The following is a 12,344-nucleotide window of genomic DNA, read 5'->3' on the forward strand; positions in this document are numbered from 1 at the left end:
GTCACCAAAGCTACATAATATCACTCTCTCTCTACTAAGGGACCAGTAAGGTCTGCATATACCTACCTCACAAACCTTAATGATGCCATAATCATTTAGTATGTTTACCCTGGTCCACCCTTCCCCTTCTCTCAATTTTTCAATAAACCCATTTCACTGCCAGCAGTTGTCATGCTATTCATGCTAAGTAAATTTAACCACCTAGGTAGAAAGCCAATGCACCACGTACTTTCCAAGAAATCTTCAAATAGGTATTTGGTTGTCCATAGATCTTGTGTTAGTTGTTTGAACAAGGACACACTAGATCCATTCCTGTACACTTTATCACCTTTGACTCAGAGTTTCAAGATTATCTAGAGGGGTTATATACCCAATGGTCATTGGAATTCAATTCTTGGGGAGTGGGCATATAACGTGGTTAGGCTCCTTTGAAAACCCCTTGTCATAGCTTTCCTACTCAGATCTGAACCTTAGAGTTCAGAAAACGAGAAGCTAGCATAAAACCTCCAAGCTCAATTACCAGCTTAGATCTGATAGAGCTGCCACCAGCCAGAAATTCCAGTGTGTGGCTCACTCTGGTCTCCCCAAAACCTTCCCTGGGGAACCCCAAGACTCAGATGCCCTGAGTCTCACAACAAAGGGAAATAATCCACTTCCCTTCCCCCTCTTTACCTCCTCCCCGGCTTCCTCTCCCTGGTTACCCTGGAAGATTACTGTACTTAACTCCTTGAATTACAAACCAGAGAGGACAATTTACCTTCCCCCCTCCTTCTTTCCCCCTCCCAGTCTTTTCCCTGAGAGACCATAAAATCCTGGCACAGGGATTCCTATCCCCTAGAGCCTCAACTAGAAAAGAAAATCCAACAGGTTTTAAAAAAAATTTTTATATAAAAGAAAGAAAAAGACATAAAAATGGTCTCTGTATCAAGGTGGACAATATACAGGGTCAATTGCTTAAAGAAAAAATGAATAAACAGCCTTATCCAAAAGAAATACAATTTAAACATTCCAGCAACTACACACATGTAAATACAAAAACAATATAAAAACCTATATTGTCTTATACCTGTACTTACAACTGGAAACAGAAGATTAGAAACCTGGAGATAGAAAGTCACTCTCAGAGCCGAGAGAGCACTAGACAGAACAAGGGATCCACCCAAAAACTTCCTCCCTGAGCTTTGCAAAATCCGGTTTCCTGATTGGTCCTCTGGTCAGGTGTTTGGTTCCCTTTGTTAACCCTTTACAGGTAAAAGAAACATTAACCCTTAGCTATCTGTTTATGACACCCCTGTCCTCACAACGGTCAATGTTTGTGTTATTTTTTCTCTTTACAGGTTAGCATTTTGCTCAACAAGAGAGTAGGGAAAATCAAACCACAGTGACTGAATTTATTCTTATGGGAGTCTTCAGTGACCCAAAGCTCCAAGTTTTCCTCTTCCTCGTGTTTTTGGTTATTTACCTAATTACCCTGCTAGGGAACATGCTGATCATGCTGGTGATAAGGGCTGACCCTCACCTACACACCCCCATGTATTTTTTCTTGAGTAATTTGTCCTTTGTAGATATCTGCTATTCCTCCGTTACTGTCCCGAAGATGCTGGTGAACTTCCTATCAGAGCAGAAAACTATTTCTATCGACAGCTGCCTCATCCAGATGTTCTTCTTTCTGGCATCAAGAAAGACAGAGATCTTCAAGCTCTCAGCCATGGCTATGATCGCTATGAAGCAATATGCCATCCCTTGAATTACATACAAAACATAAGCAAATGGGTCTGTATCCAGCTTGCTTGCGGGGCATGGACAATTGAATTTACTGTTGCACTGGTAAACACTCTTCTTGTCCTAAGAGTGCACTTCTGTAAATTCAACAAAATCAACCATTTTTGTTGTGAAATCTCTCCTGTTCTGCATATCTCCTGCAGTGACACCTTGGCCAATGAGGTGGTAGTTCTCACATCCAGCGTTATTTTAGGACTGGGTTTGTCATCAGCTATCATTGTCTCTTACATTCTCATCATCTCCACCATCCTCAAAATCCGCTCCACCGAGCAGTGTCACAAAGACTTTTCCACCTGTGGATCCCACCTAACTGTGGTTATATTATTCTATGTAACAGGATGTTTTAAGTACCTGAGACCAGCCTCAAGATCCTCCTTTGAAAAGCTAGTTACTGTGCAGTACAGCATCTTAACCCCTATGCTAAACTCCATCATTTACAGCCTGAAAAACAAAGAGGTAAAGACCGCCCTGTGGAAAGTACTAGGGAAAGACCTATGTTTTCCAAGCACAATGGTTCCAAATAATTGTTTAATAAAGATGCATCCATGTATGCTGGTAAAACCCTGATTCTGTTTATCTTTATGAGTATTGCAGAGTGAAAAGTAGAATTTTTTTCCCATGGGGAATTCTACTTTTTCAACATTTTGTTTTTTGCCCTGAAAACAAACAAACACACACACACACACACTTCTATATCTATATCTATATCTATATCTATATCAACATAGATAGAGATAGAAATAGAGAAATGAAAAGTTCTGAAAGTTTTCAGTTCGGAAATGATAAGATATTTTACTGTGGCCTTTCTCAGTTGAAAGAAAACATTTCAGTGTTCCTGAATTGAAATATTTTGGTACGTTTTTTGAAGGACTGACTTTTAAATAAAATAGTTTGAGTCAATTAATCTGTTTCCTTATGGCCAGGCACAACCCCATAAGGGGCTGTAGTTTGGGTTCCTGATGCCTCTATTCTCTGTTAGGGTATGCCTACACAGCAACTAGACACCCATGGCTAGCCAGTGTCAGCTGACTTGGGGTCATGGGAGCTGTTGCACTGCTTCATAGACATCTGGGATCAGGCTGCAGCCTGGGTTCTAGAACCCTGTGGGATGAAAGGTTCACTAAGCTTGGGCTCCAGACCGAGCCCCCAAGTCTACACAGCAGCGAATCAGCCCAGCAGCCTGTGTGCTATGAACCTGAGCCAGCTGGCAAGGGCCAGTCACAGGATTTTCTTTGCTCTGTAGACATGCCCTTATAGACCAGGTTCCCTGGCCAGATTACATTTTTCATTTGCAGTGACGTGACTCCTGTGGAGCATGATGACAGGTGATGAAACAAAGAACACTGTTAGTATTTGTGAGAAGAAGGAGAATAATCAGAAGACGTGGTGGTGGTGTTAGAGACTCAGATTTTCAGAGGAGCCTAAGGGAGGTAGACACTCAAATACCTTGAAATCAAATGGGAATTTAAATACAAACTCTCTGATGCTCATTTGAAAAGGTCTGTCCCAGCCGAAGAGTCAAAAGGATTAACATGACCCTGTAACTGTCCAACATTAAAGAATGTTAAACACAATTTGGGATTCGGTAATACAGAAAGCTCAGCTGCTTAGTATAATGGCAAACACACCATTAATTATCTTTTAAACTTTTTATTAATGATAACGGGGAAAAAAGAAAAACCATTAAAGCATTTGAAATGTGAAGTATGAAATCAGGCTTTCATTCTGAAAATATCCTTTGTTCCCTTTCCTGTTAGCTGGAGGTTTTTTTTTAAAGGAAACACCCCTTGTTCAACAATCTCTTAGATGATATTCAACATGGGAATAACTGTCTTTCTTGGGGCAAAGAGAAAAAGTGAGTTGAGATGGGTTGTTGTAAAAGACCTTTCCCATCTGCTAGAAAACCAAACAAGACAAGCACACACCAAAAAAAGAAAAGAAAAGGATAACAAAGATATAAAATGTAGCTTCTGTCTCTGGTGTTGACTCTCACTTGCAGTCTCACTGTTGGAAAAACACGGGCAGAGCTCATGGTCTTACCAGCCACTCTGAGACTTGGCAAACTTGAACAAGAATTGGGCTTTTTCAGTCACTGCATTTAGATGCATCTCTGGTCACAAGCTTACAGCAGTGTTGAAAATAAAATTGAAAAAAAAACCACTTTTGGCTAGCTGACCCAGGCTTTTTTTAACCAGAGGGACAAAGGAGAGCTAGGAAAGAGAAAAAAATAAGATAGGAAGGAAAAAGACACAGCAGGAGAGGAGGGTAACAGAGTTTCATATCCATGGTGGTGTTCAACATTTAGCCAGAGCCACTGGAGGTGGCAGTGTCATCTGGCTCAATCTCTCTGACCTGATCTGGTCAGGATATCTCTCAAAATTAGGATGAAGAAAGTCCAGGGTCCCAAAACAAGTTGTGGGTGGCTACCATGATGGTGAAACATGCTCCTTCCCCTTCTTCACTCAGCTGAGGACATGGTTGCCAGCTTTCCCCCAAATGATTCTTCTTGTAAGTAATGGAAGAGGGAGAGATGGGTGGAATAGTTCATTCCTACATTATTGTACTCACCAGTTAGGCCTAATTTCGGATGCACCGATTTTGGTTCATTGATTGCTGGTCCCACTCTTTTCTTATTCACCAGGCATGATCTTAGCACAGTCCTTGAATTATATTGGGTAGACTTTTTGTTTAGACTCATTCAGTCTTTCTTTTTACCTTTTCCCATCAACATTTGTTGTTATAGGTTACTGTGACTCCTTATAAACTTTCACTGGCTTTTCACAGTTGAGGTCCTAATTAGGGTAAATTTATGGACCCAGTTACCATAAAACTACACAGACAAGAGTTTAAAGGAGTGTGAAAGTTGCTATTATTATCCCTAGGATTAACCTACATTTCCAGAGGTTCCTACAAGATATTGCTCCCGAATTCATATTAATATCACAGAGCAGAGTCGGCAACCTGTGGCACACATGCCAAAGGTGGCACGTGAGCCAATTTTTACTGGCACACTGCTGCCAGCCGGGGTCCCAGCCACCACCTCCTCTCAGCCCACTGCCAGTCTGGGGTTCTGTCCATTACTGTAGTGTATTAAATTTCTCCCTGTAGGAATATGCTACTTGTGGAGCACCAGGACTGGCAGCTATAAGTAGTACCCCGTAAGTAGCCCATTCCTACGGGGAGAAATTTAATACAGTAAACTCGGGAAGGGAAGGCTGTGCCTCCCCAAATAGCCCTCCCCCCTGACTGTCCCCCTCATAACTCCTGACCCATCCAACCCCTCCCCCCCGGCTCCTTGGCTCCTGACCACCCCCTCCCAGGACCCCCTGACCTCTGACTGCCCCTTCTCAGAACCTTTCACCCATCCAACCCCCTGCTCCCTGTCCCCTGACTGCCCCTACCCCTACCCACACCCCCAACCCCTGACAGCCTTCTGTCCCCATGACTCCCATACCTATCCAACCACCCCTGTTCCCCATCCCCTTACCATGCCACTCAGAGCATCAGGACTGGCAGCAGTAAGAAGTACAGGGTAAGTAGCACATTCTTATGGGGAGAGATTTAATACACTACAGCTGGCCCTGCTCAGCCGTTGATGGTTTGGAGGTCTCAAAATATGTTCTCACACCCCTTATCAAAAATTACACTACAATTAACTTAAAAACTTTAAAACTTTGCATATTACAGTAATCGTTAAAAATATATAATGTTAATATGTAGGTTTGATGAAACAAAGTAGTTATACTTATGTGCCTATGCTTATTTTGTGTTTTCGATGATTTATCTTCTAAAAAATCTTTCATGTCTTGCACTCCCAGGAAGGTAAGAACCACTGCACTAAACTGATAAGATCTGCATTTTAATTTAATTTTAAATGAAGCTTCTTAAACATGTTAAAACCCTTATTTATTTTACATACAACAATAGTTTAGTTATATAATATAGACTTATAGAGAGAGACCTTCTAAAAACATCAGAATGTATTACCTGCACGCAAAACCTTAAATTAGAGTGAATAAATGAAGACTCAGCACACTGCTTCTGAAAGGCTGCCGACTGCTGTCATAGAGCAATGAAGATCATGTGGTGAGCTCCCATTAATTTAGGCTTGGATTTTTTTAAAAGATTCTCAGAGATTTAGGCACAGAAATCTTCTATGAAAATCTCATCACTAACCAGTTTAATATTCATGGGCATTGTGGACCTACATCAGTTAAGTAGCTTTGAGAACTTCAGTGTAGGTGACTCACTAGATGACTCAAGAAATGTAGAGAAGAGCCAGCAATTGAATTCAGATCTCATTAGTTGCAATCCAAAAGACCATCCTTCTTCTGTAGGAATAAATATATTGAAATAAATTAAAGTAAATAAATACACATGTTCTCAGTCTATAGGACCACAATATAGAAGCATCACTGGCCAATGTTTCTTCAATAAGTCTTTATTATACACCCAATGGATAACTTTAGAACTATTTGAGGAACTTGAATTTTGTTAGCATTTTTCGCAGAGCTGTTTTCACTTCTTTGTTTTTCAGGCTGTAGATGATGGGATTTAACATGGGGGTCAAGATGCTGTACTGGATGGAAATTAGTCTGTCTGGCATTGATGCAGAATCTGTGTTTGGTTTCATGTACAGAAAAAAACCTGTCAGGTACAATAAACCCACCACAATGAGGTGGGAGCTGCAGGTGGAGAAGACTTTATGCCTGTCCACCACAGACCGTATCTTCAGGATGGTGGAGATGATGTGAATGTAGGAGATTAGAGTGAGGAGGAAAGAGCTCAATCCAAATACCACAAGGGTTGCAAAAAGCACCACTTCATTGAGAGTGGCATCAGTGCAAGAGAGTTGTAGCAGGGGAGGAAGCTCACAGCTGAAATGACTGATTGCATTGGACCCACAGAACTGAAGGTTCAGCACAGGAACAGTATTTATCAGGGCATGCAAGAAACTTAAAGCCCATGTACTCAGCACCATCTGGACACAGATACATTTGTTCATTATGGCCAGGTAATGTAGTGGGTCACAAATGGCTGTGTATCGGTCATAAGCCATGATTGAGAGAGTGAAAATTTCAACTCCAACAAACAGAGTAAAAAAGAATATCTGAGTAATGCAGCCATTAAAGGAAATTTTTTTCTCCTCTGCTAGGAAGTTCTCCAGCATCTTAGGCACCGTGACGGAGGAATAGCAGATATCAACAAAGGATAAATGGAACAGGAAGAAGTACATGGGAGTGTGAAACTGAGACTCAGCCTTTATCACCACCATGATCACCATATTCCCGGCAAAAGTGATGAGATAAATCACTAAAAATACCAGGAAGAGGAACGGCTGGAGCTGTGGATCATCAGACAGTCCCAAGAGAATGAAGTCGGTCATCGTGGTTCGATTGTCCTTTGCCATTAATTCAGGAAACCCTTCCTATGTAAGAGCAGAAACAGAATTTGTTTAAATGAAATTGCGATTCACCTGTGATAAATAGATAGTGAAACAGAGAGATGATCTAAGTGATAGGGTAATTGTGAAATCATCTTTACTAAATCATTATTAACTATCCATCGTCACACTTATCTTTGCTGTTTGGTCTCAGTTGCACAGGACTTTGCATTTGGTATTTCCATTGCAGACCTTTCTTCCCTTTTGCTGGGAGCTCCACTTGCCTCTCTCCTGAAAACACTTTTCTCCCCCTAAGACCATGCATGGCCCTGTTGTGCTCTCATTAACATTGGTACAGTGTAGACCCCCGAGTATAGAACTGGATCCAGATTGTTTAGCATAAATCCTTCCTTTCCAGCCTATTGTAAATACCCTTCCAACAATAAATACAGCACAGAAAATAGTTGAGAAAGCCTCAAGGAACATAAAAGTCTTTAAAAAAAAAATCTTTATATTTTAATCCCTGTAGGCACTTCTCTCTACACCCCTCCGTGGTTGATACCATCTCCGCTTCTGCCTCCCTTTTGACTAGAACATAAAATAAGTATAAACCAGGGGTAACTCTCTTGGCATCAGAGGGCCTGATTCTCCTCTTACCATAGCATCAATGAGAAGTAATTCTACTGGATTTGATGGGGAAGGTTCGCCCCCACTTGAGTTTTGCTGCTGTAAAGCTTATGTGAGACGGGAATCAAGCCTAAAGATTTTGTGTTTTCACATGGTGCCAAACATGGTGATGAAAGTGGGAATATTCTGTAATATTTTTACAAGCGTTGGTGTTGTCACCCATTAGGTGAAGAAGGGTTAAAATCCTTCCCCTGGAACAGGGGACAAGGCATGAAATGTATAGGTCATATCCCTGCCTGAAGGGGTATGTTTGAGCCATGGAGGGCCGGCTGGAATCAACATATAGCACTGGGTGACACGGAAAAGACATGGGGAAACCCAGTGACTGAACAGGAACACTTAACAAAATGGAGGCATAGATGGGCTGAACATGTGAACACAGGGTGGCGTAGTCATGGGGGGACAATGGACTGGCAGTGTCAGGAGCCTGCACTAAGACCAGGGTTCCCAGCCGTGCACACAGCAGCTCTCATTTAGGGCTGAGAGTCAATGGGACACAGATAGCTTATGCAAGAGGATGACATTGTGGAGCCACGGCACCTGCTAGTCTGAACTCTGCTTTGACCGTTGCTTCACTATGTGATGCCAAATGCTTCCTGGTGCTGTCTTCCGGCTGTCTCCAGAGCTCTATCCTCTTTTGGAAAAGGCTGCTTTGGGTTGCTGCAAAGACTGCCTTGCATTGATCTCTGAAGGGGTAAAGTCTCTCTTAGGGCCTTGATTTCAGTTGGACTCACTGCAGCAAGCTCACAGTGAGTAACGGGGGTGCTGGAGCCCAAAGACCCAGTCTCAGCAGCATCAAGGCTATGTGGCTGACCCTTTTGGAAAAGTGTAACCCTTTGGGGTCTGGATACTCCCAAGAGGCTGTTCAAAAGCCAGGACATAGCACAGAACTGTAATCCCAAGGCAGTATGCTCTTATATCATTAGCTTTGTTATTATATGGTTATTCCATATTGTATGACAGACACCACTGAGTCCCTCCTCATTGCCTGTAGACTTCTCTCTTCTTATTGCTATATTAATGCTTCTGCAGCAGCAACTACTGGCTCTCCCATCATTACGGTTACCGTAGTTTCTTGCTAGACAACACTGAACATCTCCTGGAGGTGGTCTTGCCCTGAGACATTCCAGTTTCCCACAGTTATGCTGTCACCTGCAGCTCCAAGTCCCTGCACCATTTCAATGTCTACCTGCCTGGAAACAAAGGAACAAAAGGAGCTCAGAGATGTGGCCATTAAGGCTGCAGTTAAGGAAAGCATCCTTAGGTCAGCACTTGACATGTGATAAAGTTAAGCATGTGATTAAATTAAGCTTGCAATTAAGTGCTGTTCTGAATAGTGGCCTGGAGGAGGAAGATTAGATAGATAGATAGATAAGGTGGGTGAGGTGATATCTTTTATTGGATCAACTTCTGTTGGTGAAAGAGACAAGGTTTCTCATTTACGCATAGCTCTTTTTCAGGGCTGGGATTAGTACAGATAGATCAAATTTGTGGCATGCAGAATCCTGCTTTGATCTATGATTCGACTGTGACTTCTTCAACTTTGAGGTGCAATTCAAGACCTCAGGCTAATCTAATAATTGAAACTGATAGCGAAGAAACTGAGTCAGTAGGGTGTCAGGAAAGTGGTTGTGAACGCAGGGAAACACACTGTTTGGTGTCAAATGATAAATTCAGTGCCTGTTTGGGCCTCATGATAAATTCAGTGCAGGATCTCACAACAAGGGACATGGCTTGGAGCAAATGAGTGAGAGAGAAATAAAGAATCTTAATATTTATGCCATTCAATGAAGGCTCAAGGAAGTTGTGAGGAGGAGTGAGGGATTTGAAATCAAATAAAGCAAACCTCAGTGATTTAACGGGCGAAGGCGAAAGACAGTGGGAAAAAATCATAAAATAATTCACAGAACTATAAAAATTACTGATCTTAAGTTTTATCCGAGGGACCCTTTTTGGGTCTTTAATGAAATTGGTTGATTGAAAAAAATTAGCCTCTTGGTTATAAATGTTCACCTTCATACGTACCCTCAATGCTGTTTGATTCACCAACTCTCAGCATCAGGGATATTTTAACACATTGACCTGAAATAAATAATACAGCCAAACTCACCTGAGGACTGTGTGGGAATAAAAAAACCATGAGATGGTTGTACTTGTCCTCCGGAGTTCTGGCGGCACAGATGAGAGAGTATCTATCTATCTATCTATCTGTCTATCTCTTCTGATATTTAAGGAAATTGCCTGTTTTTTATGCTGAACAGCCAAATCCTTTTTGGCATAGGAGGAATTGGGTAGCACAAAAAGTAAGTTATATCCAGTCCTTCTTTCTCTTTCCTCAACTGAGAACAAAGAGATGGCCTTTATCTGACTTCAAATTTCTAATGAGTTCTGGGAGGAGGCTGTTTACCTTCGGGACCTGTTGTCTGAAGTCTGTGTTTACAATATATTTGTTTGCCATCACATAAAGTTCATCCTATCTTTAGTATATCTGCAGGTGTGGGTGGGGGTCAGGGTCAGGGACTGTGATTGCTGGGACGGTCTGCTAAATTTTAAAAGGAATTAGAACTGGTGTTCAATCCAGGAGTCTGGATTATCACCAATGTACTGTGGAGTTGCTCCATGTTTGCAGAAAGGGAAATTCATGGGTACTCATTCTCCAACAGTTGTTTACTTCCACAAACATTTTGATGGGATGGTAAATAACTGCAGTGGAAAGTGCAAATGAATGGGAGATGTAGGGGAATCAAAGTCATGTTTTATTATGGAAAGGACACATCTGACATGCTTATCACTTCCTTGCCCAAACTTCCCATCGCTGACCCCTAGATTTCCCCCAACACAAGTTGACCCCTTAATTACACTTTAGTGCTGCAACTTGAACACATCTCACCTTATTGTTTCCTGCTGTCCATTTCCCCTGTTGGGTGTACTTTACTTTTTAGTAGGATCAAATCTCCTTTTATTTCCTGCAGCCCCTTTCCCCTAATGCCACCCATGGCCATTTTCCAGGTTGATTGTCCTTGGGTTTTTCAAAGGGATCTAAGGTAGTTAGATACCCAATGCCTTTGAACATCAATAGGAGTTTGGCACCTAACTTCATTAGGCTCTTTTTAAAAATTCCATAAATGGAATTGGTGCATTTTCTAAAGAACCTAAGGAAGCCCATGTGATGACCCATGTCTTGAACCCAGGCCAGGGAGTCACCACACAGCTGCCACCCAATGCCTACTGAAATCTGGTGGGCTGAGAAGCTGCTAACACTATAATTCCAGCCAAGATGCCACACACAGGAGCTCTGATTGGAAGATCACCCAACTCAACCAATTGCTCCAACTACAACACAGGATCTCAGACGGATTCTGTGGCCCTCTGGGTGTCTACAATCAGGTTTCAGGGAGCCCATCAAGGACCAGGCTTCAGATCTGAGTGGAGGGGCTCAGGCTTCAGCCTTTATCCAACATAAGTCATTGTTGAAAGAACAAAAACTCCGCAGCTAAGTGAATTAGGAACACTTGGAAAAACAAAAAATCAATTTTTGCACATGGTTTTGACAGGAAATTTCTAAATGAAAAGAAAGAACAGTTCTATTTCATTTTACTTTAATTGCCATTTTTACATTTTACTGGGTTTTTTTAAATAACAAATGTTGAATGATGTAGACTGTCTGAATAACAGAATTTCATTTCCCTTTCTCTTTCCCCTTCCACTCCCAAAAATAGTGTACAATTTTCAAACAAAATAAATGGAATTTAATGAATATGTATTAGCATGCACCACATGTCCTTTAGACCTTTTCGTTTCTCAGCAGGCATGCAAAATAATGAAGAGGACAGATCACTTATTCAGAGCAATCTGGATGTTTGGTAAACTGGATGCAAGTAAACGTGTGTTTTAATGTGGCTAAATGTAGATGGATACGTCTAGGAACAAAAATGTAGGTCACACTGACAGGATGGGGCTATCCTGGGAGGAAATGCTCTGAGAAAGATTTGGAGGTTATTGTGGATAACCATCTGAACATGAGCTCCCAGTGCAAGGCTGTGGTCAAAAAAGCTAATGCGATCCTGGGATGCATAAACAGGGGAATCTCAAGTGGAAGAAGAGAGATTATTTTGTCTCTGTATTGGCACTTGTGTGACTTCTGATAGAATTCTGTGTCCAGTTCTGGTGCCCACAATTCAAGACAGATGTGAGTAAAAGGGATAGGGTAATAGAAAGGCCATGAAAATGATTAAAGTATTAGAAAACCTACCTTGGAGTGATAGAGTTATACAGCACAATCTAACAAAGAAGATTAATGGGTGGCTTGATTACAGTCTATAAGTACTGTGACAGACCTAGGCCAGTGGGGTGCAGGAGTCTGGTCCTATTGGCATCCCAGGGATGGGCAGGCAAAGCCCGCCCACTTCTAAAGGACCTCCCCCCAGCCTAAGGGGAGGATCCACAGGGCTAGAACACCAAGTGATTCCGGGGGACAACGAATGAAAAAAAG

General features: G+C 41.9%; 1 protein-coding gene and 1 pseudogene across 1 annotated transcript; one reads left to right on the top strand and one right to left on the bottom strand.

Moving 5' to 3' along the window:
* Positions 1-216: 216 nt before the first annotated feature.
* LOC116820455 (olfactory receptor 5BS1-like) lies at positions 217-4,944 on the top strand (annotated as a pseudogene).
* A 1,309-nt stretch (positions 4,945-6,253) lies between these two features.
* On the bottom strand, positions 6,254-7,192 carry LOC116820464 (olfactory receptor 5G9-like). Its single transcript, XM_032772936.1, has one exon. The coding sequence runs from the start codon at positions 7,190-7,192 to the stop codon at positions 6,254-6,256; it is 939 nt and encodes a 312-aa protein (XP_032628827.1).
* Between the last annotated feature and the right edge of the window lie 5,152 nt (positions 7,193-12,344).

This window comes from Chelonoidis abingdonii, chromosome 14, assembly GCF_003597395.2.
Source record: "Chelonoidis abingdonii isolate Lonesome George chromosome 14, CheloAbing_2.0, whole genome shotgun sequence".
In the NCBI taxonomy this organism is placed as follows: Eukaryota; Metazoa; Chordata; order Testudines; family Testudinidae; genus Chelonoidis; species Chelonoidis abingdonii.

What these genes read in the sequence shown, in the direction of transcription:
- LOC116820464 (XM_032772936.1), bottom strand. Translation starts at nt 7,192, where the DNA reads ATGGCAAAGGACAATCGAACCACGATGACCGACTTCATTCTCTTGGGA.